At 50.4% G+C, this 27,474-nt stretch overlaps 1 protein-coding gene across 1 annotated transcript; it reads right to left on the reverse strand.

Moving 5' to 3' along the window:
* Window positions 1–18,258: 18,258 nt before the first annotated feature.
* LOC139603984 (olfactory receptor 14C36-like) lies at window positions 18,259–19,191 on the reverse strand. Its single transcript, XM_071454983.1, has one exon. The coding sequence runs from the start codon at window positions 19,189–19,191 to the stop codon at window positions 18,259–18,261; it is 933 nt and encodes a 310-aa protein (XP_071311084.1).
* Window positions 19,192–27,474: the final 8,283 nt, after the last annotated feature.

A 27,474-nucleotide genomic window follows, 5' to 3' on the forward strand; every position in this document is an offset into this window, starting at 1 on the left:
GTTCTCTTCCTTTTTTTTTTTTTCAATACAGCAGATTCACATTTAAAACACTTCTGAAATTTGTCTAATTAACCACAGAAGAATTGAAAACTTTTATTATTCCTCGGGGCTGTTCTTGTTCAGGTGTTTTAAACAAATGTTTATGAGCTTTCCTCACTGAATTCCTGAACTGAAGAGCTCAAGAAAGAAGAGGCATCTGGAGTAATAAAATTCATCAGCAACCTCCAAGTGGCTGAGGATCCATCCCATGCAGAGCAGCAATGAACAGCAATGGGCACAGCTTTGTGGCTGCCCCAGCTTTGGCATGGGCCCTGGGCCTGGAGCAGGAGCAGCTCTTGAGGGCCCCAAGGCCGGGGCTCTTGTGCTGCCCTGGGCAGATGGGATGGCAGCAGGGGCTGCAGAGCTCTCAGCACCTCAGGCCAAGGGGAGCAGGGCAGCCAGGGAGCCTCCTTTGGCCTTGGCCAAGCACCTTCCCCCATGGCTGGGGCTGAGTCCTGTGGCAGCTGCAGCTGCTGCTGTGCCCTTGGCAGGGGCTGAGGCCGTGGGGCCAGTGGCCAGAGCAGCCTGGCCTGAGCAGAGCTGTGGGGCCAGAGCCGGCTGGGCTGGGCTGGGCTCAGAGAGGCCCTTGGTGCTGCCCAGAGCTCAGGGCAGCTGGCAGAGCTTGCAGGGAGCTGGGCTGGGCTCCGAGAGCCTGGCCCAGAAACCATCAGTGTCCATCTCAGCCTGGCTGAGCGTGCAGGGGCAGGACTCAGGCCAGGCCTTGTTGGGCAGGGCCAGCGCCTGTGCAAGGCATTTAATATCCAGCAGAGGAATGACTTTTGCATTGGATGGAGCTGTGCCTTCCCTTGGCTTTGTTGGCTGACAAGAAATGAACATCCCTCTGTGTCTCGGGCAGCTCCTTCTGCAAGGAAAGCAGGTGGGAGTTGGAGCCAAGGAGCTGAAAGCTGCAGGTGCAGCCTGGGCTGGAGGGAGCTCAGATTTGCACAAGGCTGCTCTGAGTGCCAGGGCTTGGATGGGGGAAATGGTGGGCTGGGGGTAGGGACAGAGTCTGATTGATTGTCAGCCATGAAGGGTCTTAATTTTCATATCTATTCAAACTGCATGAGGAGGTACCTGGATTCAGTGTCAATTGGAGATTGCTATTAACAGGGAAAAAAAACCAAACTAAACAGGACCTAAAAAAAGTTTTCTCACTGTCTTTTTAAATAGAATATATTCAGTTGAATGCACTTCTGAAATCTCTCGTATTAACCACACAAGATTTGGAAACTGAAATCTAATTATTCCCAGAGGCTTGGCCTGTTAAAGTGCTCTGAATGTTAATGAGCCCTGGGACACTGAATTCCTGCACTGAAGACCTGAAGGCTGAACAAGCCCCTGCAGCAGTACTTGGATTCAGTGTCACTTGGAGATTGCACATATCGATGAATTAAGAGGAAAAAAAAAAAAAACTAAACAGGACTTAAAAAATCTTTTCTCGCTGTCTTTTAAAATATATTGCATTCACTTTGGATAGACTACTGAGATCTGTCTAATTAACCACAAATGATTTGGAAAATTAAATCAAATGATTCCCAGAGGCTTGGCTTCTTCAGGTGTTCTGAATGTTCATGAGCCCTGGGACACTGAATTCCTGCACTGAAGAGCTGAAGGTTAAACAAGCCTCTGGAGCAGGGAAATTCAGCAGCAGCCTCCAAGTTGCTGAGGATGTCAGCAGCCCCCAGTGAGGCCATCCCTGCCCAGAGACCGTGGGGGAATGGGCAGACAAGGAGAGCGTCCCTGGGGCTGGGGCAGCACAACTCAGAGGCACCAGCGGCTCCAGCTGGGCAATGGAGTGTGGAATGTGGCTGGGAAAGCCCTGCCTGGGCTGGGCCAAGCAGGACACACAAGCCCTGACTCTCATCCCCCATACAACTCTCTCAAGGAGACATTTAAAAGGAATTACAATTGTTTGTGTCTTTTGAGTTGGATGCACTGGAGAAATGTCAACCATAGATCATCAAGAGTTCACAAGAAATAGCCTTTACTGGGAACTTTGGAAAATCAGAGAAATGTTGGCAAAATGTTTAATATGACATTCAATCAACACAAAACACTTCTCAAAGCATGAACTTGGCCTATTTGTCTTCACAAACACTCAGCCAGCTCAGTTTTAATTTACTCAAAATTTTGAATTAGTGGGAATTGCAAGACTGCACAAAAAGCGAGAAAGACGAAAAAGATACAGAGGAGAACACACACAGCTACCAACTCCTGTATTCCAGCATTGTTCAGATGGAAATTCCAAGAGGAGGTAGAGGCAAGATGTGTGCTTGCCTTTTGGTCAGCCTTCAATACCCCTTGGTCTCCCTGGGCCCTTCCCCCAGGTGGGACTTGGTCTCACTGCTCTCAAGGCCTCGTTGGTACCAGGGTGAAGGAGCCCTGGCCCAGGCTCTGGCCCTGGGGGACATGGGGACGCTGCCAGGAGGTCCCTGTCCCCCTGTGCCACCCCCAGGGCCCCGGCCCCCCGTCCCCGTGTCAGGCTCTGTGGTCGATCTCGTGGAACATCCTCTGGGGGAGGCTGCGGCGCCGGGGGCGGGGGGACCCGGGGGGACAGGGGACCCCACTGTGCACGAGCAGGGTTGGACTGCTCTGGGGGGAACTGTGAGGGGGGCCGGGGCAGAGTGACCTCCCCAGTCACCTCACACAGCCCCTGTGATGTCACACAGCCTCTGTGATGTCACACAGTCCCTGTGATGTCACAGTGCACTCTGGGATGTCATACCGCACCCCTGTGATGTCACAGAGCCAAATCTGGGATGTCACCCTGGAATGTCATGTAGCTGCCCTGTGATGTCACAGTGATGTGATATCACTGTGATGTCAGAAAGACACTCTGTGATGTCATTGTCTATTCTGTGACGTCACAGCCTGCTCTATGGTGTTACACAGCCAGCCAGTGATGTCACAACCCACTCTCTGATGTCACAGAGCCACCCTCTATGATGGCACGATCGACTCTATGGCCTCACACCCTACTCTGTGATGTCACAGACAGCTGTGTGATGTCACAACCCCCTCAGTGATGTCACAAAACCTTCTCTGTGATGTCATACTGCCACTCCGTAATGTCACAGCAGACACTTTGACCTCACAGCCCCCTCAATGATGTCACACAGCCATGCCATGAAGTCACAGCATGCTCTGTGATGTCACAGAATCCCTGCTATGATGCTGTAGCTGCTCAATGACCTCACACGAAGAACTCTGTGATATCATAGCCCAATCTGTGACCTCACACAACCCACTCTGTGCTGTCACACAGCCCCTTGCTGGCATCACAGCTGCTCTGTGCCTCCATGACACAGCCACAGAGGAGCTGCTGTGACACAGCCCCCTCTGGGACATGCCACAGCCCCTGGCAGTTCTGAGCCCCTGGGAGCTCTGTCTGTGCCCTGCTGGTGTCCCTGAGGGGCCCTGGCAGTGCCCCAGCCCTGCTGGGCTGTGCACAGGAGCTGCTCCTGGCCAGAGCTGTCTCTCTGCAGCTCTGCTGCCCTTGCCAGGAGCTGCCTCTGGGCCAGGAGCCCAGCCCAGCCCAGCAGCACAGACACAGCACAAGGGCTTTAATGACCCTCTGGGGCTTTGGTGCTCTTTGTGTCTGCCATGGCCAAAGTACTGCCCAAGTTGGCTCTGTCAGGGCTGTCTTGCAGCTGCTGCCCATCCCTGTGGCCTGTGCAGCCCAGGCTGTCCTACGGTGTCCCTGCCTTGCGCCTCTGTCCCTGCAGGCTGTCGGCATCCCCCGGCTGCCCCACCTGGCTGGGCCCTTCCTTTGCTGACAGCTCTGCCTCCTGCCTGCCTCTGCCTGCCCACACAAAGCCTTGGCCTTGACACCAAAAGGATTCATTCAATTTTTACTGTGCCTGTGAACTTTTAGCACAGGAACAAGGCATGCAGGGGCTGCTTTCCCAGCAAGGATGCCTGGAAGACAGGAAGACATCTGGCTCAAGAATGTAATGGCAGAAAAAAGAAGGACTGAAACTGGGAACTTGGGGTGGGTTTTATGGTAATGGGTAAATTGTGATACACATTTAGCAATGCTGGTAGAATTACATGTCCACATAAGATTGGGTCTATCCCTCACTAGACCTCAGGCCTGAATAAATGATACCCTCTTAAATAGGAAATTAGTGTTAAGGAGCCTTATTCTGATATTTCAGAGACTTGGTGACGCCAAGGCCTCACAGAACAAGGAGTCAGCTGTGAGACTGTGCAAACTCATGGAACAAAGGGTCCACTGGGACTCTGCAGAACCCCATGGAATCAAAATCCATTTTGGCACATTGGGGCTACATTGAACCAATTGTGATACACCACATTGTGATACTGCAGATCCAAGGACATCATTGTGACCCTGGGAAACCTCTTGGAACCAAGGGGCCATTCTGACTCATCAAGGCCTTGTGGAATCATGGGTCCATTGTGACACTGCAGAACCAAGGAGACTGCTGTGGGCAGTGTGAAAGCTCATGGAACCAGAAATCCATTGTGACACAGCAAGGTCTCGTGGAACCAAGGGTCCCTTGTTAAATTCTATGGCCTCATGGAATCATGAACCATTGTGACACAGCATGGCCACATGGAGCCAAGGGGCCACTGTGACACTGTGGATCCAAAGAGACCATTGGGACTGAGGAACCTCATGGAACCCAGGAGTCCATTGTTACACTGTGGGGGCCTGGGGAACCAAGGGGAGCACAGTGACTTTGTGGGGCCTCATGGAACAATGGAGACTGTTCTGACACTTTGGGACCCACTGGAACCAAGGGGCCATACCAGCATGGCAGGGCCTCATGGAATCAAGGGGACTCCAGTGAACCCTGTGGGTCTCCATGGGATGAAGGGTCCAAGGAACCAAGGATACCATTGTGACACTCTGGGGCATCATGGAACCAAAGGTCCATTGTGACACAGCAGGGCACAGTGGAGCCAAGGGGACCATAGTGATCTTGTGGGGCTCAGTGAAAGCAATGGTCTGTTGTGACACTGTGAGGCCTTATGGGAACATGGAGACCATGGTGACACCAAAGGCCTCATTGAAACAAAGGGCCATTGTGACACTACAAGGCCTCTTGGAAGCAAGGAATCATTGTGGTACCATGGAGCGTTGGCAGGCCAAGGGGCAGTTGTCACACTGTGTGGCACCAAGGAGTCCATTGTGACACTACAGGGCCCCATGGAACTAAGGATTCGTGGAACAGTGCTGGAATACATGGAACCAAAGGTCCATTATGACACTGCAGGGCCTCATGGAATCCTGGAGGCCATGATGACACTTTGAGGCCTCAAGGGGCTCGGCAGGGCCTCATGGAACCAAGGAGCCCCTTCTGACATTGTGAGTCCCCATGGAACCAAGGGTCTATTGTGACACTGTGGTACCAAGAAGACCGTTGTTGGCTGTTGTCGGCAGTACAAAAGCTCATGGAAACAAAAGTCCATTGTGACATTCTGGGGCCTCATTGAACCATGGAGACCGTTATGACACTTCAGGACCCACTGGAACCAAGGGGCCACTGTGCCACACAGGGTCTCGTATAACTGAAGCAGCCACTGTGACACTGTAAGGTCTCATGGAAGCAAGGGACCATTGTGACACATCCAGGCCTGGTGGAAGCAAGGGGCCATTGTGACCCTGAGGAACCCAATAGAACCAAGGGGCCATTTTGAGACTCTGCATCCTCATGGAACAAAGGGGCCATTGTGGCATTCTCAGTCCCATGGAAACAAGGAAACCATTTTGACACTGCAAGGCCTCATGGAAGCAAGGGGCCATTGTGGCACTGTGGAGCCAAGTGGACCATTGTTATATCACTGGGCCTCCTGAAAACAAAGATCGGTTGTGATCCTACAGGACCTCATGGAACCAAGGGGCCACTGTAATGCTGCAGGGCCCCAAGGATCCAAGAACATGGAACAGGTCTGGCTGGCTGGGCCTCCTGGGGGCTGCCTGACTGGTCCAGCTGACCCTAGCATATTGAGGGTTGCTTCTCATCAGCCCCTGAAACCCTGGAGTTGTGTGCTTTCCTTCCTGTGGGAAAGAACTGTCCTTCTCCTCCAGGGGTTCATGGCTGAAATTGGGATTCCTCCTCCAAATTTGATTATATCCAAGGATTATTGCCATATGAAACCTGCCAGGACAGACAGCTCTGGCTGGCCTTGGCCTCTTGGGGGACACCTCTCATCTGCCTTCAAAACACCAGGGGCCTGTGCTTTTCTTCTCATGGAAAAAAACATCTTTCAAGTCCAGGCATCCATGGCCAAAACTGAGAATCCGCCTCCAGAATTCCTTAAATCCAAGGACAGCTCCAGACAAAAGCTTCCAGGACTATCTAGGTTCCCTCGGCTTGCTAAGGGCCAGCTCACATCTCCCTTTGAAGCACTGGGGTTCTGCACTTTCCTTCCTATGGAAAAGAACTGTCCTTCCTGTCCAGAGCCCAATAGACAAAAGTGGAGTTTGGCCTCCCAAATTCTGTCTCTCCAAGGATTCTTCCCTGACAGCAGATCTGGCTGGCCTTGGCCTCCTTGGGGCTGCCTCTAATCAGGGTTTGGAACACTGGGGCTCTGTCCTTTCCTTCCTATGGAGAACTGTCATTCCAGTCCAGGAACCCATGGCTGAAATGGAATTTCACCCCCAAAACTCCCCAAATATCCAAAGGTTGCTTTCAGACAAAAACTGCAAGGACAGATAGATCTCGCTGGCCTTGGCCTCTGGTGACTGCTTCTCATCTGCCTTCAAACCCTAGGGTTCTGTGGTTTCCTTCCTATAGAAAAGAACTGTCCCTCTTGTCCAGGTGCTCTTGGCCTCAAGCACTTGACCATGCTATAGGGACACAGGAGCTCTGTGCTCAGTGGGGTGGAGACTGAGGACAGTAGAGGAGAGCCCTGGGAGGGATTGAAGGGTGGTTTCAGAAATGGTGGATCCTTTTGACATAGTAGAAAACAGCCAGAGAAAGAAAGAATTAATTCCAAAGGCACCTGGGGAGGTCAAGACTGGACACCAGGAGAAAGCAGCCCCAGGCCAGGGCAGGGCTGTGGTGCAACACACCCCCAGAAGGAGCCTGAAGCAGCCCAAGGCTTTGTGTGGGCAGGCAGAGGCAGGCAGGAGGCAGAGCTGTCAGCAAAGGAAGGGCCCAGCCAGGTGGGGCAGCCGGGGGATGCCGACAGCCTGCAGGGACAGAGGTGCAGGGCAGGGACACCGTAGGACAGCCTGGACTGCACAGGGCACAGGGATTGGCAGCAGCTGCAAGACAGCCCTGACAGAGCCAACTTGGGCAGCATTTCGGCCATGGCTGCTGGCCCTGGGCCTGAGGCCATGAGGGGACAAGTGACCCTTGCAGGCCTGGGGCCTCATTGCCTCCTTGTCCCTGCTCAGCAGCCTGGCAGGGGCTGCCCCAGGCTCCTGCCCTTGGCATTGCCCATGCCCACATCCCAGTGCCCATCCTGGGAAGAGCCCTGAGCAATGAGGGAGGGACAGGATCTGCCTGGCCAGGGGCTGGGGCTCAGGCCTTGGCCCTTTGCATTCCTGAAACACATCCAGGTTTGCTCAGCACCAGAGACATCTTGGCCTTGCTTGTCCCCACCTGTCATCACAGCCTCCAGAGTTCTGCTCTGACTGGAAGCTGGGGACACTTTCTCAGTTGTGTCCCTGACAGGGATCTCTTCAAAATACAAGAAACTTCAGAGTTTCAATGTAACTGAGTTCTTGAGGGTTCTGTGACATCACTGAGGGGGTTGTGACATCACAGATCTGTCTTAGACATGACAGAGTAGGATATGAGGCCATAGAGCAAAGTCTGCATCATAGAGTGTGGCTGTGTGGCACCAGAGACAGGGTTGTGACATAACCAGGTGGCTGTGTAACATCATAGAGCAGGCTGTGACATCACAGAATAGAATGTGAAATCATAGGGTGACTTTGTGACATCACAGAGGCTTCTGTGACATCACAAAGCAGCTGTATATACCTCATAGGGTGACATAACAGAGATGGCTGTGTGACATTACAGGGGCTGTGTGACATCACAGGGCTGTGTGAGGTGACTGGGGAGGTCACTCTGCCCCGGCCCCCCTCACAGTTCCCCCCAGAGCAGTCCAACCCTGCTCGTGCACAGCGGGGTCCCCTGTCCCCCCGGGTCCCCCCGCCCCCGGCGCCGCAGCCTCCCCCAGAGGATGTTCCACGAGATCGACCCCAGAGCCTGACACGGGGACGGGGGCCGGGGCCCTGGGGGTGACACAGGGGGACAGGGACCCCCTGGCAGCATCCCCGTGTCCCCCAGGGCCAGAGCCTGGGCCAGGGCTCCTTCACCCTGGTACCAACGAGGCCTTGAGAGCGCTGAAAAAATCCCCAGCGAGGGATCAGCAAAAACCAGATTTAATATTAAGGGACAGCAGCACAAAGTTCCTTGGCAAGAGTCACTCTGCTTCTGACTGGACACTTCAGGCACACCAAGGAAACAAAGCAAAAACAAAACCAAACCAAATCCAGGCAATCAAACCAGAAATGAATTGGGAACTGTCCCTGTGTGTGTGGGTGTGTGACACAAGGACAGTGAGGGCAAGGATAAAAGGAACATGGCCAAAAAGCTTAACAGAGCTCAAACTTAACGGACTTAACTTATACCTTAACCTTAACTGATATCTTAAATGTCACAATTTAGCCAAAACCAGCAGCTAACAGTATTTAAGCTAAATTATAACCTATGACTTTGCAATTTAACAGAGGATTAACATTTAACAGTATTTAACTCAGCCTTTAACTTATATAAACATAACAACTTAGCAAAAGAACAACTCTTAGCAACGTTTAACTTCAAACTGACCTTTTGACTTAACCTTACCTACAGGCAATGTTTCATCCTGGCCGCACTGGGCATCAGCAGCTTTCTTTGGCAGGGTGAGAACAGGGATGTTGTGCCACTGAGGGAACAAAACCAGTTCCCAGGGCTGCTGCTACAGAAAGCAGGAGCTGGTTGGGCAGCAGCAGTGCCTGGAGCAGACAGTGTTTGTGAGGAGCTGCAGAGGAGCTGAGCCCAGGGGCTGTTGGCCAAGGCCGAGCCCCAAGGAGCATTTCTCATCTGGCAGGGCGGCCTGAGAAGGGGAGGGGGGAATGCAGCAGCACAGGGCCCATGGAACCAAGGGAGCATTGTGACACTGTGGGGCCCTGTGAGACCAAGGGAGCATTGTGACACTGTGGGGCCCTGTGAGACCAAGGGACCATTGTGACACTGTGGGGCTTCATGGAATCATGGAGAGCGCTGTGAGGTTGCTGAGCCTCATGGAACCAAGGGGACCATTGTGACACTGTGTGGCTCCATGGAATGCAGGGATCATTGTGACACTGAGAGGCCCCATCGAACCAAGGGTCCATTGTGACTCTATGGGGCCTCATGGAGTCATGGAGACCATTATGACACTTTGGGATGTCATGGAATCAAGGGGCCATTGTGACACTGCAAGACCCCCTGGAGCCAAGGGTCCATTGTGACATTGCAGGGCCTCATGAAACCATGGAGAGACCATTAAGACACTTCACAGCCTCATGGAACCAAGGGGCCATTGTGACACTGTGAGGCCTCATGGAATAATGGAGACCATTGTGACCCTGGGTGTGCCCACAGAACCAAGAGGATCATTGTGATGCTGTGGGGCCTCATGAAACCAAGAAGCCTTTGTGACACTGCAGGGCTGTGTGGAACCAAAGCTCCAGGGTGACACAGAGGGGCCTCCTGTCATCAATGGTCCATTGTGACACTGTGGAGCCAGAGGAGACCATTGTGACACTGCAAACCCCCAGGGCCCAAAGGTCCATTGTGACATTGCAGGGCTCATGGAACAGAGGAGTCCCGTGACATTGTGGGGGCTGGGGAACCATGGAGACCATTGTGACACTGCAGAGCCGAATGGAATTTTTGGGACCATTGTGACACTGCAAGGCCTTCTGGAACCTAGGAGTCGTTGTGAAACTGTGTGCCCCCATAGAAACAAGTCACCATCCCACCATTCCCATAGGCACTGTGGGGCCTCATGGATCCAAGGAACCATTGGGACATTGTGGGGCCCCACAAAACCAAGGGAACACAGAAAAGGTCTGGCTGGTTTGGCCTCCCAGGGGCCACCTGACTGGTCCAGCTGATCATGGCATGTTGAGGGTCTCTTCTCTTCTGCTGCTGAAACACTGGGGCTCCATGCTTTCCTTCATATGGAAAAGATCTGTCCTTCTCCTCCAAGAACCCATGGCCAAAATTTGGATTTCACCTCCAAATTTCCCTATATCCAGGGATTTTTCCAGTAGGAATATTGCCAGGACAAATTTGGCTGGCAATGGTTTCACAAAGGTCACCTCTCTTCTATCCCCAAAACACTGGGGAAGGCTCCATGCTTTCCTTCCTATGGGAAAGAGCTGTCCTGCTTCTCCAGGCGCCCATGGACGAGACTGGGATTTCACTCCAAAATTCCCTATGTCCAAAGACTGTTCCCAGAAAAATCTGCCATTCCTGACAAGTCTGGCTGGACTTGGCCTAGTGAGGCTCAGACCTGCCTTTCAAATACTGGGACTCTGTGCTTTCCTTCCTATGGAAAAGAACTCTCCTCCTTGTCCAGATGCCCATGGCCACAATTGGGGTTGCACCTCCAACATTCCCCAGTGTGACAGACTGGAGAAGATTGTTGGCTGGAAACATTTCATGTGTGGGGGAGGAAGGGGCAGGTCCAGCCTTGCCCTGCCCTGGAAGCCCAGCCCTGCCCTGCCCTGGAACCCCAATCCCCCCAGAGCCTCTATCCCAGCCCAGCAGTGGCTGCCAGTCCCTGGCACAGCACAGGCAATGCTCCACAGCCACCTCTGCAGCCCCAGCCCAGCTCCTGAGGGACCAAATGAGCCCAAGCCCCACCTGGGGGAAGGGCCCAGGGAGACCAAGGGGTATTGAAGGCTGACCCAAGGCAAGCACACATCTTGACCCTGCATCCTCTTGGAATTTCCATCCGAACGATGCTGGAACACAGGAGTTGGTAGCTGTGTGTGTGCTTCTCCGTATCTTTTTTGCCTTTCTCTCTTTCTGTCTATTCTTCTTCTGTTTTTGTGCTCCTGCAAATTTTGTTTAACATTAAATTGAACAGGCTTAGAGTTTCTGAAGTTGAATGGGCTAAGTCAATGCTTTGAGAAGTATTTTTTGTTGATTGAATGTCTGTCGTAGCTTGACATGAGAAGAATTTTTAAAAGTAATACAAAACTTTTTGTGTAACTGACCGTCTGTTAAACCACTGAGATACTGAACATGCCTCTGTTAAACACAAATGTTAAAGATGAAAAATCCCAGAAACCTCCTCTTTCTTTTCCAGTCAATAAAGAAGTAGTGGCCCTGGCCCCAGCCCCATCTCAACCAAACCAAACCAAACCAAACCAAAAACAAACCAAACAACCCTGCCATGGGCTGAGCCCCTTCCCCCCTCCCCAGGCTGCCCCCCCACCCCCACTGGCCCCATTCTGACCAAACCAAACCCCAACAACTCCCAAAAAGGAAAACTCCCAAAAAGGAAAACTCCCAAAAAGAGGCTACAAAACCCCAACCAGAACAAAGCCAGCCACAGCTATTAAAATCTCACCATCAAGTCCCCTCCCCCAACACAACTAAAACCAGAAACCCCTACAGCCTACAACCCATACAAAATAACCCTACAACTAAAATTAAACACAAAGAAAAACCCAAAACCAACCATAAAACCAATCCTAACACAACCCAACCATAACTTCCACCACAAGTTACTGGCGGGTCAGGTGCCAACCCTTTCAATACTTCAGTCCTCCCTCAAGTAAAAGGAAAAAACCAAAATACAAACATAAAAAAAAATTATAAAACCATCAAAGTCAGTAAAGAAGACATGAAATCCCCAAAACAAAAAAGAAAAAGTACATTAATCCTAAAAATAAAATCCTCTTATAAACTATAATGAAAAAACTCTTTTTTTATAGCACATAAAATTATAAAAAAATAAAAATATTCAAATTGTTATCAAACAAAAAACCTGCATACTAAAAAAACCCAAATGTTAAAATAACTGTCATTTCATAAGAAGTTAAAACAGGAAAAGATAAAAACATCATCCAGTACCCCCAAGAGAAGATATCTATTCCCAGAGATAAAAATAATTTCAAAAGTAAATAATAAAAGTTTTTACCTTTAAATAACTCATCTTTAAAATAATACCCCATAAGTTGACATGGCCCATCAACAAGCTGTAGAAAAGCTTATGGCAATAAAAACAACTTAACAATACCAAAGTTCCACAGAACTGTTATCCATGACAAATTTAAGAATTACAAAAAACCTATTTTTTTCTTTTGAAAAAAAGTCTCCATAACCTTAACAAGAAAAACTTCTCTCCCTAAGTAAACTAAAAAAAGACTATTCTAGAAATAGTAACCTAACTAGAAATTGAATTTTTACTTTCTTTATATTGTCAGTAAAAATAAAAAGTTGTAAAGAAAAATAGTGTTCGAACGAATTTAATTCTTGCTCCTTGTTTCTTTCTTAATTTACTTTTAATAAAAATTTCTTCATACACTTTTAAAATTTTAAGCCCACTTTACCTTTCTCGTAATCCAATCTCACAACAAAATAAATACATAAATAATTAACCAACAGTAAAATCCACCATACTCATCAAATCGTTAGTTAAGAAATCTCAAGACTAGAAAAATCTTAAATTAACAAACCAAAACCACTACAATGTCATAACAAACCTTTTGCCAAAGTTTCCCTGATTTTCTAAAGTTCCCAGTAAAGGCTTTTTTATAGTTTGGAGCTCCTGACAATCTCTTGTTGGTATTTCTCCAGTGTGTCCAACTCAGGGTACAGAAACAATTGTAATTCCCCTTAAATGTCTCCTACAGACAGTTTTTTGGAGGATGTGGGTCAGGGCTTGTGTGTCCTGCTTGGCCCAGCCCAGGCAGGGCTTTCCCAGCCACATTCCACACTCCATTGCCCAGCTGGAGCCGCTGGTGCCTCTGAGTTGTGCTGCCCCAGCCCCAGGGACGCTCTCCTTGTCTGCCCATTCCCCCACGGTCTCTGGGCAGGGATGGCCTCACTGGGGGCTGCTGACATCCTCAGCAACTTGGGGGCTGCTGCTGAATTTTCCTGCTCCAGAGGCTTGTTCAGCCTTCAGCTCTTCAGTGCAGGAATTCAGTGTCCCAGGGCTCATGAACATTCAGAACACCGGAACAAGCCAAGCCTCTGGGAATCATTTGATTTAATTTTCCAAATCATTTGTGGTTAATTAGACAGATCTCAGTAGTATATCCAAAGTGGAAGCAATATATTTAAAAAGACAGCGAGAAAAGATTTTTTAAGTCCTGTTTAGTTTTTTTTTTTCCTCTTAATTCATCGATATGTGCAATCTCCGAGTGACACTGAATCCAAGTACTGCTGCACGGGCTTGTCCAGCCTTCAGCTCTTCAGTGCAGGAATTCAGTGTCCCATGGCTCATTAACATTCAGAGCACCTGAACAAGCCAAGCCTCTGGGAATAATTAGATTTCAGTTTCCAAATCTTGTGTGGTTAATACGAGAGATTTCAGAAGTGCATTCAACTGAATATATTCTATTTAAAAAGACAGTGAGAAAACTTTTTTTAGGTCCTGTTTACTTTTTTTTTTCCCCTGTTAATAGCAATCTCCAATTGACACTGAATCCAAGTACCTCCTCATGCAGTTGGAATAGATATGAAAATTAAGACCCTTCATGGCTGACAATCAATCAGACTCTGTCCCTACCCCCAGCCCACCATTTCCCCCATCCAAGCCCTGGCACTCAGAGCAGCCTTGTGCAAATCTGAGCTCCCTCCAGCCCAGGCTGCACCTGCAGCTTTCAGCTCCTTGGCTCCAACTCCCACCTGCTTTTGTTGGAGAAGGAGCTGCCCGAGACACAGAGGGATGTTCATTTCTTGTCAGCCAACAAAGCCAAGGGAAGGCACAGCTCATTCTTCTCCCTGGCTCTGCCCTGCCCCTGATCCCCAGAGCCTGTCCTGTTTCCTTCATCCCTGCATTGCCAGGGACTCTCTGGGACAAGGGAGCTCTGCTCTGGGGATGGAGGGAGGTGCAAGTGCCACCACTGGAGTGGGAACCACAACTCATCAGGTTTGTGTCCTTTGGGGGTCAGGAACTGGTGAGACTCAGACGCACAGAAAGTTTCTCCTCATGGCCTAGAGATCACAGTTGAACAGGACACAATTTATTAACACTCACGCTCTTCCCTGAGCCATGTGCAATGTCCCAGCAGCATCTGATGAGTCCACCATCCACAAGGGATTTCCATACTAGAATTAATTTTAGACAAAACGTGGTTCTATGATAGATATAAACACAATTAGGTTCTTGTATCAGGATGCTCGTCCTGGAGTGGGGGAAAAACAGCTCCAACAATTCCTGATTTGCAAAGCTGTCAGTGGTGGATGGAGAAGGGAGGTCAGGCTGCTCTGGTGTTGAGGAAATGCTGAAACCAGTCTGACTCATTTCCTCTCCTCCTGTCCTGGCTGATCTCCCCTCTTTCCCCTCCCACCCACTGGCTTTTGTCTCCCACCAGGCCCCCGGTGAAGAGCCTGGCTCTGTGTTCTCCATCCCCTCCTCGCTGGCACTGCCAGGCTGGGATGAGGAGCCCCTCAGCCTTCCCTGCTCTGGGCTGGACAAGCCCAGCTCCCTCAGCCTCTGCTCACAGCCCAGGGGCTCCAGCCCCACCTTGGAGGCCCTTCCCAGACCCTGCTCCAGCTGCCAGACATCTTTCCTGCCCTGGGCAACCCAACCCAGGCCACAGTGACCTGGATAATCCCCGTCCTTGATGTCCTGGTCACACAGCCCTGGCCCCTTGTCCCCATGTCAGGCTCTGGGGTGGATCCTGTGGAACATCCTTTGGTGGAGGCTGTGGCTCCAGGTGGGCCGGGGGGATCCCGGGGGACAGGGACCCCACTGGGCATGGACAGCATTGGACTTGTTGGGAGAAACTGTGAGGGGGAGCTGGGGCGGAGTGACCAACCCAGTGACCTGACACAGCCCCTCTGGGATGTCACACAGCCCCTCTGGGATGTCACAGCCCATTCTCTAATGTCACACAGCTGGTCTCTGATGTCACAGCCAAATCTCTGATGTCATCATCTGCTCTATGATGTCAAAATTCTGCCGTGTGGTGTCACAGATATGGCCTATGATGTCATAGCTTCTCCGTGACCTCATATACCCCACATGTCATATCCCACTCTGTGAACTCATGTTACCAGATGATAAATTGTTTCCACCAGCTGAGCTCATACCTTGAGCTTGTTCTCCAGGGACCACCAGAGAGACCCCCAGGACAGAAGAACACATGGGTAAAGGGGAGGGGAAATATGTCAATGATTTTGGGGAAATTATTATCATATGTGTGTTTAGTCCAGGACAATCAATGAATATGTGAGCAAAATACAGAAAATAAACAGAAACTTTCCTCTACTCAGCATTCACGGGTTTGGGAGGAGCTATCCCCTGTGCATCCAGCTGAATAAAGAATGCTGCTTCTTAATGCTACACTGGGGTTAAGGATTTTTCTGTTTTACCGAATTTTTGGTGACACTGCCAAGGAAAGCTCTGTCTGCTGCTCTTCACACGGAGGCTGCCTGGGGCCCAGTGACCATGAAATAATCAAGTGTCGCAGACATCTTTCATGAAAAATCCTTTCTTAGGATTTTTCTTTGTGAGAAGCTGCAGTTTCAGCAACTAAAAGTAAACAATGGTTATCTGCTACTGTAGAATGCAACAGGTAGACCCGTGATTGGTCTCTTGTAGATATTTAGATTTACTGACCACTCATGGCAGAGCTGGCTCTTGCTCTCTGTCTGAGACACAGATTTTTGTTATTCATTCTTTTCTATTCTTAGCTTAGCTAGCTTCTGAAGAAACCTTTTCCTTTCTATTGCCTTTTAGTATAGTCTTAATGTAACATATATCATAAAATAATAAATCAAACCTTCTGATCATAAAGTCAACATTCTTGTCTCTTCTTCATCCTGAAAACCTTTGTGACCACGGTCACAATCAAGTTTTCAATGTTTTGTGAAAGAAGGAGGGGCAGCGACAGAACTCCTACACTGGCATTAGGATGGGCAGACTTTGGCCCTCCCCAGACTTTGGGGGGGTACCAAATCAGGTACTGATTTTTTGAAAGGAAAGAGCCCTTTAAAACAAAGGGATCCAGGAAGGATGGACAAATTTCAAGAAAGTAATCTTAAGGGGGAAGGAGCAACCTGTCCCAGTGTGCCAAAACACGATCTAGAGAGGAAAATGACTGGCCTGGCTGCCCATGCAGCTTTTCTGGGAACTCAGGGGAAAAAAGGACCAGCAATGCAGGAAGTGTTTAAGGATGTTGTTAGGTTATGAAGAAAGTGATGTGAAGAAATGAAAGCTCAATTAGAATTTAAACTGGCGGTTTGTAAAAAGAATAAAAAATATTTATATAAAAAAATTATAGCAAAAGGAGGGAGAAGGAGAACATCTACTCCTTATTGGATGCAGTTGAGAATAGAGCAACTGAAGATAAGTAAAAGACAAAGCTACTTAACACCTAGTTTGTCTCAATTTTCAATATTAGGACAGGTTTCCCTCAGGACAAGTGTTCTCCTGAGCTGGTAGATGGGCACAGGGGGCAGAACAGCCCCCTGGAATCCAGGAGGAAGCAGCTGGGGACCTGCTGAGCCACTCAGATGCTCACAGGTGTATGGGATCAGATGGGATCCATCCTAGGGGGATAGGGGAGCTGGTGGATGAGCTCCCCAGGCTGCTCTCCATCATTTACCATCAGTCCTGGCTCAGCAGGGAGAGCCCAGAGCACTGGAGGTGCCAGTGTGAGCCCATCCCCAGGAAAGGCTGGAAGGAGGAGCTGGGGAACTCCAGGCCTGTCAGCCTGACCTGGGTGCCCAGCAAGGTTATGGAACAGATCACCTTGAGTGCCATCACAGGGCACCCACAGGATGGCCCAGGGATCAGAGCCAGCCAGTGTGGATTTCAATATCTGCACTGATGGTCTGGATGAGGGGATTGAAGAGTAAAGAAAGCAAAGGTTCATCCAAGGAAATGCTGAGGGCAGTTTGGGGGTGGGTGCCAGGCAGCCCTGGCTCTGAGCAACAGCGTCTGCAGTGGCACAGGAAACTCCCAGCTGATGGGAACAAACTTTCTGGCTGAGTGCAGAGGCCAGGACAAAGCTGAGTGGTTTCCCTGGTGTCCCCCAGGCCTTGCTGGCCCCAGGGGCTGATGGCATTTGTGCTCCCTCAGGTTCATGTCCCCACAGCAACAGCATGGGGGTGCTGGCCCTGCTGTGTGCAATGCAAACAGGGGCTGCTGAGGCAGTGCTGCCGTGTCTGTGCCTGCAAGGATGGGGCACCTGTGTGAGCTGGGGGAGAGGCCAGGGCTGCAGAGGGGGGATGTTGTTGGCAGCTGCATGAGGACGCTCTGGGACGCTGCCCTGGGCTGTGCAGCGCACTGGGCATGGATCAGCCCCTGCTCTGCTGCTCCTTCCCGTCTGCCCCAGGGCCCTTGCAGAGCCCCAGCCATGCTGTTTGCCCCCAGCCTGCCCACGGCCAGCCTGGGGCTGCTGACGGGGGTTTCTGTGCTGAGCATTGGCCTGGCCGTGTTCTTGAGAGAGCCTGGGCAAGGAGCCTGGAGCCCCCAGGGCCTGGCCTGAGGCGTCAGCGCTGCCCCAGCAGTGCCCATGGCCTGTCCCTGCTGCAGCCCCGGCACTGCCACCCCCAGGGCTGTGCCCGGCCCCGAGAGCACTCAGGCCCTGCAGCAACACCAGGGCCACCAGGGCAGCGGGGCAGGGCCACGGCAGCAGCACTGGCAACACCAAGTGCTGCTGCTGCTGCTGCTGCTGGGCACAGCTGCTGGGCCAGCACTGATCTGCCCCAGCTCTGCACACAGACATTGCTGCTGCAGCTCCAGAGAAGGCAACAAAAGGGCATCTCTGCAGAAAACTCTGCTGCGACATCCTTTAGTTCCTTTAAAGCCACTGAGAGTTCAGCCCCTCATTGACACAGTCTGTGGGCACAGGGAAGGTGGAGACAAACAAAATGAGAAATGGCACGAAAAATTACATTTCTCCATAGACAATATGAAAAAACTAAAAGAAAGGAGAAAAAACCAGAACCAAATGAAAAAGAAGTATCAAAGGTGACTTTTTTTACAAATAATTGGAAGAAATTGGCCAGCAGTTTAATGTTCCTGAAACCATCCAGTCATCAGTCTCCACACTGCAGCCTTGAGCTCCTGGTTCCTCAGGCTGTAGATGAGGGGATTCAGGGCTGGGGGCACCACCGAGTACAGAACTGACAGGGCCAGATCCAGGGATGGGGAGGACATGGAGGGGGGCTTCAGGTGAGCAAAGATAATAGTGCTGAGGAACAGAGAGAGCACGGCCAGGTGAGGGAGGCAGGTGGAAAAGGCTTTGTGCCGTCCCTGCTCAGAGGGGATCCTCAGCACAGCCCTGAAGATCTGCACATAGGAGAAAACAATGAACACAAAACAACCAAAACCTAAACAGCAACTAACAACAATGAGCCCCAGATCTCTGAAGTTGGAGTGTGAGCAGGATAGCTTGAGGATCTGTGGGATTTCACAGAAGAACTGGCCCAGAGCATTGCCATGGCACAGGGGCAGGGAAAATGTATTGGCCGTGTGCATGAGAGCATTGAGAAAGGCACTGGCCCAGGCAGCTGCTGCCATGTGGGCACAAGCTCTGCTGCCCAGGAGGGTCCCGTAGTGCAGGGGTTGGCAGATGGACACGTAGCGGTCGTAGCACATGATGGTCAGCAGGGAAAGCTCTGCTCCAGTAAAGAACAGAACGAAAAAGAGCTGAGCAGCACATCCTGTGTAGGAGATGTTGCTGGTGTCCCAGAGGGAATTGTGCATGGCTTTGGGGACAGTGGTGCAGATGGAGCCCAGGTCAGTGAGGGCCAGGTTGAGCAGGAAGAAGAACATGGGCGTGTGCAGGTGGTGGCCGCAGGCTACGGCGCTGATGATGAGGCCGTTGCCCAGGAGGGCAGCCAGGGAGATGCCCAGCAAGAGGCAGAAGTGCAGGAGCTGCAGCTGCCGCGTGTCTGCCAATGCCAGCAGGAGGAAGTGCCTGATGGAGCTGCTGTTGGACATTTGCTGGGGTTGCACATGGGCACCTGTTTATGGAGAAAGGACAGTGAAGAGTTAGAGGAGATACCTGTAAACAAAACCAAAGCCTTTTCCAATACACCTACCCTGGAACACACACAAACACACTTCTATTTTTAAGAGTTCTTGTGTTTTCTTTAAAAGCTTCCCCATACCTCTGCTAGTGTACTTGAATATCAGAAACCCTCAGCATTTCTGCTGCCCTTAGGGAATAGAGAGCATGTTCTGAGAGGCAAAGTGATAAGTGGAGAGCTAGTGGACATTGTCTGTCATTCTGACCTGCTCAGAATATCTCTGGGCTTTAAACTTTGTCAGTTGGAGGGTGATCACCTCCCCATGTTTCCCTTTAAAATTCCCCAGGTACAGTTAGAGCAGATGTTTCCACCACAGCCCAAATCCACATTTGTAGCCAAGGACTCACGTTGCTCATTTCACCAACCCAGCAGCATTTTCAGTGTCACAACACCTCTGTCTTTCCCCATCAATCTCGTAACTCAGAGCTGCTCTAGGACAGGTTTGCACCCTGGATTGAAGCTCCCAGCTTGGACTGAAATCTCAGGGAGACTTCCAAGTGTCCTTCTGATGGCATTGGATTGTGGGAGATGCAGCTCCTTCCCTGGCTGCACTGACAGCATTGCCCAGAGCTGGGCACTGGGGACAGCATCACCCTGAGCCAACTGTGCCCCCTGCCAGAGCCCCCAGGGCCGGGCAGCTGCTCCCAGCCCTGTGCTCTGCAGAGGGAACTGGGCCCGGGGCTGCAGAGCTGCCCCACGGCTCTGCTGCAGCTCTGCCTGCACAGGAGGGGCTGCACGCCTTGGAGCCCCGGCCCTGAGGGCAGAGGCTTGGCTGGGGCACAGGAGGGAGGGGGCTTCTTCAGAGGGAGGGGCTGCACTGCAGGGGCTCCTGTGGGCATCTCTAAACTCTCCCTGCCACAGCATTGCTGGGCTTTGTTTTCTCTCATTGCCTGATCTTCTCTCTGCTTCCTGCAGATTTTCCTCCTGCAGGTGTTTCCCTGTGCCTGATCTCTCCCTGCCAGCACCCACAGACCCCAAATCTCTGTGCACTCTCCTTGGCCCTACAGAACCCTGCCTGTTTGCAGGGCACTGGCGGGGGGCAGGTTCTGTTTGCAGCTTGGAGAAAGGACAGCTCAGACTGAGCCTGATGGCTCCAGCAAAGGTGATGCTGCTGCTGTCCATGGGCAGAGTGGCTGAAAGCACATTAGGGATCTCCTACTGATCACTAAAAAGAAACAGTTCAGATGTCTCAGGCACTTGTCAAAATTCATAATTATAATTCATAATCAACCTTTATACTTATCCCCCCCTCCCTGCCATGCTCCAATAGTGAGAAACTGAATACAACGTCTTTGAAAGTTTCCTCATTTTTTACAAAGTCCTTGTCTTCGAAATATTCTGTGACTGACCAGAACCCCTCAGCATGTCAGAGATTCATGAGCATTTCACCTCCCCTGCCCCAGAATTACTCAGAGTTGTACTCACAGGCTCTGCAGGCATTGGCATGTTCCAGCTTGAGGAGATGGCTCCAGGAGCTGCAGCTGCATTGTCCTGCAGCCAGAGGTTCCTGTGCCAAGGGCTGGCAGTGATTGTGCCCCAGGCACTTCTCAGCCCCTTCCCAGCCCTGACTGATTGAAGCTCTCTGTGCCTCTGTGCTGTGCCCACGCTGGCTGCAGGCAGTGCCCCAGCCCTGCTGGGCTGGCAGAAGAGCTGCTCATCCAGAGAAATGTGCTTTTGAAGCTCTTCTTGGTGAGCAGGAGCTGCCTCTGTGCCAGGAGCCCAGCCCAGCTCAGCAGCACAGACACAGCACAAGGACTTTAATCAGCCTCTGAGGCTTTGTGCTCAGGGCCTGGACATCAGTCCCTGAGAGGGAGCTGAAGAAACCTCTGCAGAACTCCACGTCAGAATCCAACTCCAAAGTTTCTTGCACTTTTAATGGGTCCCAGAGAGGGACACGACTGAGCAAGTGTCCCCAGGCCTCAGGCAGAGCAGAGAACTGCAGGCAGTGATGACAGGTGGGGACAAAGAGAAGCCAAGTCTTGGTGGCCTGGGGCACAGCAGGGTCTGTGCCAGCAAGGGCTGGGAGGAGACACCTTGTCCTGAGGCCCTGGGGCCTCCTGGCACAGCCCCAGCCAGGCTGGGCACTGTCAGCCCCTTGTGCTGCCCTCAGCATCCCCCCCTAGCCCACATCCCAGTGGCCTCAAGGATCTGCTGCAAGGAGTCCCTGGGGAGCCTTGCTCAGCAATGGCCCTGGCGGCTCCTGAATGCTCCCTGCAGGGACTGCAGGTTTTTCAAAGGACTTTGGCTTTGGCTTTTGCCTTGGAGTCTCTGAGAGGTTTGTGCAATCATGGCCTCCAATTTTCTGCTGTAATTAGTCCCTGGAGAGGCTTTGTCAGGAACAAAACTCAGTGGGGCTCATAAATACTTCAGGGTACTTGAGTTATTTGAAGGTACTTGGTGTTTCCATTTTGATACAGACTCTGTGAGAGGTTTGTGCAATCATGGCCCCAATTATCTGCTTTAATGAGTCCCTGGAGAGCTTTGTACTGACACTCAGTGGGGCTCATCAATACCTTGAAATACTCAAGGTTTTTAAGGTACTTTATGCATTTAAGGATACTTTTAGGTACTTTTAAGGATTTTCCTTTCCACACTGAGTCTCTGAGAGGTTTTTGTGCCATCCTGGCCTCCAATTATCTTCTCCAAGGAGTCCATGAGGAGCCTGTATTGGGTATCTTCCCCCTTTCTGTTTTACAACAAAGATGGAATTGAAAGAATTTTGTAAGACCTTCTAAAAACATTCAAACAAACGTGGGACCATTAACAACACTATAACAACCACTAAGAGAATTAATAGTCCTGTTTTAGCTAGACATCATGCAACCCTTTAGTCTTATGGATTGGAAGAATTTATTGACCTAGTCTTTGTTTTCCACTTGAAGCTTCTTGAACCCTTCCTTCAGTACCTGAATGCTCTTGTGGATTGACTCGCTGTGGCTGGAGAGGTTCATGCAGCACATGCCCTCAGAGTCTACACAGCCATGCCCATGTGCCCAGAGTAAAAACTCTATCGCTGTTCTGCAAGGTGGCGTGTCTGATGGTCTCTGTGTCTGAGAGCAGCCACTCATTGTGAGGGAGGCAGCATTGGTTTGCTTACTCAACAGGCACCCAGGATGGTCTGATTGCCCTAAAGCTTTAGCTGCAGCCACCCAAGGTAGTAACATGGAGGCTGCTATTCTCTTGTTTTGACTCCAATACATCACATTATTTTTGCAATCAGATTCAAAGTAGTGTGTAGATCTTTTTGCTCTGTTTCTCTGGCCATTTTAATCATTTTTGTGTTTGGTGCCAGCAAGGTAAGCCTCCCCAAGCTACAAGACCTGCCTTTGATGTCTGAAGGGACACCAGGCCATGCTCTATCCTTGCAAATAAGAAACACACCCTGCAGCAAGTTGAGTGGGTAGCTACTGGACCAAGAAATTATGGAAGAGGTGTAATTACACCATCAGGTCTGGTTTTTGTAAGTGGGATGGTATGGGGAGATGTCTCTCCTGATAGTTTCTTTTTTTCTTGTAATTTTGTGTCTTTCACCCTCCCCCCATCTCAGACAGTAATAAAACCTTACACAAAAGTCCATTTTTACAGAGTTGAGAATTTCTACCCCCTGAGTTTGAGTGGTGCATGCAGGAGCTTCTGGGTCCAGTAGTCCCAAGCACCAACAGGGTTGCACTTCTATTTGCCGTCAGGATTGTCACCTGGCATACTGCAAATGGCACCCTCAGGTATTGGCCAGACATCTGTAGGCAACCCCAGTAGGCAGGTGGAGAAGGGGTCGTCAGGGCTAGCGACAGACAGGCACAGGGTGTCTTGTTTCATGGCTTTGCTAGAGTTATCCATACACTGTGCTTTGTGTTTTTGAGGGCTGCCCATCCACTCAGTAGGAGCATTGTTGCAAACAGGCTGAGGAATGTTAGTAGAAGCTTCCTATGTGTCATCTTCAAAAGAATTGTCTAGTCCAGGTGCCAGAGTCACTGTCTGGTGGGTTTTGTCTTGGGGTGGACTTGGGGGTTCCTTTGCAGAATCCACACTCAGTGGCTACAGGTAGGGCTTGATGTTCTTATCTGGGATACACCAAGGTCCTTTATCACAAATGGTCTCATTGTGGCAATTTGGCCTTCAGGTCCTTTGATGTTAATAAGTTCTGCACTTTGGAGACTGTCACGGTCACCTCCAATCTCGGACAATATTCCTGCAGTAGCTGTAAACGCCCAGTTAGGAGCCCACTTGGAACGTGAGATACCTGTCACATCTGCTCCCATGTCCACAAGCCCTGTCAAAACAATCTTTTCACTGTTAAGTTCCAGAGTGCAGGTGATTTTTGGTCAATCCTGATTTATCACATCCCTAGTGAAGTGTCATCAGCATCCTGCCTGGGCAATTGTTAGTCCTTGGGGTATAAAACAAGGTGAGTTGGGAGACAGGGCCAGCACTGTAATTTCTCATTGTGAGGACATTGATAGTATGGATGGCAATACAAAAAATTCTTCAGTGCTTGATTGGTAGTTTACTAAAATTAATAGTTCACAGGGCTGATCTTCGGGCCCCAGCTGTCCTGTCGATATTTCATGGGCAAAAGAATCAGTTAAAACAACAGATTCCAGACTCACCAACTTCAATTTTGCCCCTGGTGGTAAGGTGGTTGGCAAATGGGAGATGAGGTGCTGGAGTTTAGGGCTACATTATCTGTAATGGGTGTACAATTCAGCGATTGTAGGCATCATTGGCTTGAACATTTGTGCCATAGCCTGAGGCCACCTTGCACTCCAATGGCAGTTTTTGGCTGCTTGGTTGTCCTAGGGTGACGTTATGATGCTTGTATCCCCATTCATGTGTTCTGTTAATGTTGGATATTATGTTCTGTACCTTTAAGACCGGCTCTGAAGCGGGAAAGTTTTGTTTTGGTTTTCTTATCAGCCTGGCGGGACACAGGGACTGCAGCTTTTGCTTTTGCTGCTTTTGCTTTCTGCTTTGGCTCTTTTGCTCTTGCTCGCTTTGCTTCTGCTTGCTTTTGCTCTTTAGCTAATTCAGCTAAACTGTCCAATTTCTTCCTGGACGGTTTCTCCTTTCCTTTTTCTGATCACTTCGAACCTGCTCCGGACTGGGACCTGGGAAACACCAAGATTTTGCACCTTCTGGCCTGCAGCAGCAGCCCCAGCGCCGGAGGGACTGAGACCAGAGTGACCACCCCCAGAGAGACTTTCTGAATTTGTCATCTTTTTCAGAGTGGTGTCATCCGGTATTGTTCATTTTGTGTGCTGGGGGGTGCTGTGCTTGTTAAATAAACAGGTTCTTTCCACTCCTCTCCGAGGAATCCTTCCCAAACCGGTTGGGGGGAGGGGCTGTGTGGGTTTGCTAACTGGAGGAGCCCTAATTTGGAAATTCTCCTCCAAATTTGCCCTAAACCTCGACAAAATTTTGGCGCCCAACGTGAGGCTCGAGAGAGAGAGAGTGGAAAAACCCTGTTTTGAGGGTATTTTGGTTGCCATTACTCTCTGTTTGAAGCAGTTAATAGCCATGCTTTTTGAATTCATGATGAGTGTTGGGGTGAAGGCTTGCATGTGCTTCTGGTCCCTAGGGTTTTTCGAGATTTTAATACCTCTGTGGTCCTTAGGTTTATTTTCCTATCCTGAAATAGTTCTAGTATTGTCCCTCATACGTAGTTTTTACAGCAGAGGGGCAGTGACCAGAATAGCTATCCTGCTGGGCTTGATGGCAATGATGTGCAAGAAGTTTATAAACATCTTGGGGTCTGCTCCAGGTATGAATGGTTCTTGGCTATGGTTATTCGTCCAGTTTGTTGGAGGAGGAGCAGCAGGGAATGAGGCTTTTCAGCCTTTGCTTTCCTTCTTCTCCTATGAATCGGTTGCATCAGTAGTAAAGGATGTTCAGTTTCCCCTGAATGTTAGAGAAACCATCTTTCTTGTATTCAATCTGGTAACCTTCCTCTATACAGTCTGCTGTCTCTCCAGAATGAGGGCTGAGATTTCTAGACGGGCTGATGAGACCCCTGACTTAGGAGTAGACCCAGGTGTGAAACATCCTGAGTGGTGTGGGAAATGGGAGGAAATGGGCCACATCCTGAAGGAATTCTCCAACCCTATAGTCTGGGATTTTCCCCATAAACAAATTCAGAACCCAGCTGAGGTGGGGAAATATCTGAAAGAGAAATACCAGGATGAGCCTAAGGAGAGAAAGGTCATTGCAGTGAGCTGGGCCCTGGCATATGCTTATCACACTCTGTTGGAGACTGTAGGACAGCAGACAGAGGCAGGGGGGCAGGGAGATAAATCAGCAGCTATCCCAGTCACTCAGGCTGCAGCCAACACCACAGGCTCGAAGCCAGCAGCCAAACCAGATAGTGAGCCTAAGCCAGCAGCTAAACCAATGGCTGTTGCTACCAGTACCAGAAGTGGGAAATGCACGGACAAGACCAATCGACCAGTGGATGATGATGATGATGATGATGCAGCAGAAGGAACCTCAATGCCTCCTGACATAAAATCAGGAGTCAAAGCAGCAGGTGCAAGACCAGATGCAAATATTGAGTCCTTTTCCCTGAAGGACCTTCGTGGCTTACGGAAGGATTACACCAGACGACCTGATGAATCTATAATTAGTTGGTTAGTCCGTCTCTGGGATGCTGCAGGCGAGGCTACAATTCTGGATGGCACAGAAGCGAGGCATTTGGGATACCTGTCACATGATCCTGTCATTGACCAAGGAATGATGAGGGGGGCAAACCCTCAGAGCCTCTGGGCACGGGTCTTGGAAAGTGTTGCACAAAGATACCTGTGTGCAGATGATCTTTATATGCAACAGACACAGTGGAAGACCATAGAGCAAGGGATCCAACGCCTGAGAGAGATGGCAGTGGCAGAGATTATCTTCTCAGATGATGTGACAACTAGGAACCCAGACTTGGTGCCATGCACGTCTGTGATGTGGCGGAAACTTGTGCGACTTGGGCCACACGAATATGCTTCTGCCCTAGCCATAATGAAGCAGGATGAGAGGGACGAGACTGTGCTGGATATGGCAAGGAAGCTCCGAGCATATGCAGATGCTGTGCATGGCCCAACACATGCCAGAATTGCAGCGGTAGAAACACGTCTGCAGAACTTAGAGGATAAGATAAAGGAGAATCATAAGAAGCTCAGAGAGGAGATTAAAGAAGACCTTCTCCAAATCTCAGCAGTACAGATCAGAGGTTCTGGTATCCAAGGCAGACATTCCCCAGATGGCCAGAGAAGGTACACCCCACAAACAGAGCTGTGGTTCTACCTGCGTGACTGTGGAGAAAATATGAGGAGGTGGGATGGAAAACCTACTGCTGTTCTGGCACGACGGGTGCGTGAATTGAAGGAAGCCACCAGGAAGAAAGCAGCTCCAGTTGCCCGTAGCCGAACCGCCAGGTATGATGCTGATGATGCCATGTCTGATCCCCTTGAAGGAACATCTAAGACATATGCCCAGGGAAAGAAGGATAACCAGGCTTAGAGGGGCCCTGCCTCTAGCCAGGTAGAGGCCAGGGAAAATCGTGTTTTCTGGTCTGTGTGGATTTGTTGGCCTGGCACATCGGAACCACAAGAGTATAAAGCTTTGGTTGATACTGGCGCACAATGTACATTAATTCCGTCGAGACATGTGGGGACAGAGTCTGTTTCTATTGCTGGTGTGACAGGGGGATCCCAGGATTTCACTTTGGTGGAAGCTGATGTGAGCCTGACTGGGAATGAGTGGAAGAAACATCCTATTGTGACTGGCCCAGAGGCCCCATGTATTTTGGGCATAGACTACCTTCGAAGTGGGTATTTCAAAGACCCAAAAGGACTCAAGTGGGCATTTGGGATAGCTGCTGTAGAGACAGAGGGCATCCAGCAATTGAACACCTTGCCTGGGCTGTCTGAGAATCCATCTGCAGTAGGACGCCTGATGGGAGAAGAGCAACGGGTGCCAATGGCCACCTCCATAGTGCATTGACGACAGTATAGAACTACTCGAGATGCTGTGATCCCCATCCATAAGATGATCCGAGAGCTGGAGAGCCAAGGGGTGGTCAGCAAGACCCACTCACCCTTCAACAGCCCCATTTGGCCTGTGCGAAAATCTGAAGGAGAATGGAGATTGACTGTGGACTACCGTGCATTGAATGAGGTGACTCCACCACTGAGTGCTGCTGTGCCAGACATATTAG

Source organism: Agelaius tricolor, unplaced genomic scaffold (assembly GCF_023055355.1).
Source record: "Agelaius tricolor isolate 1412-34295 unplaced genomic scaffold, bAgeTri1.0.p SCAF_43, whole genome shotgun sequence".
Classification (NCBI taxonomy): domain Eukaryota; kingdom Metazoa; phylum Chordata; class Aves; order Passeriformes; family Icteridae; genus Agelaius; species Agelaius tricolor.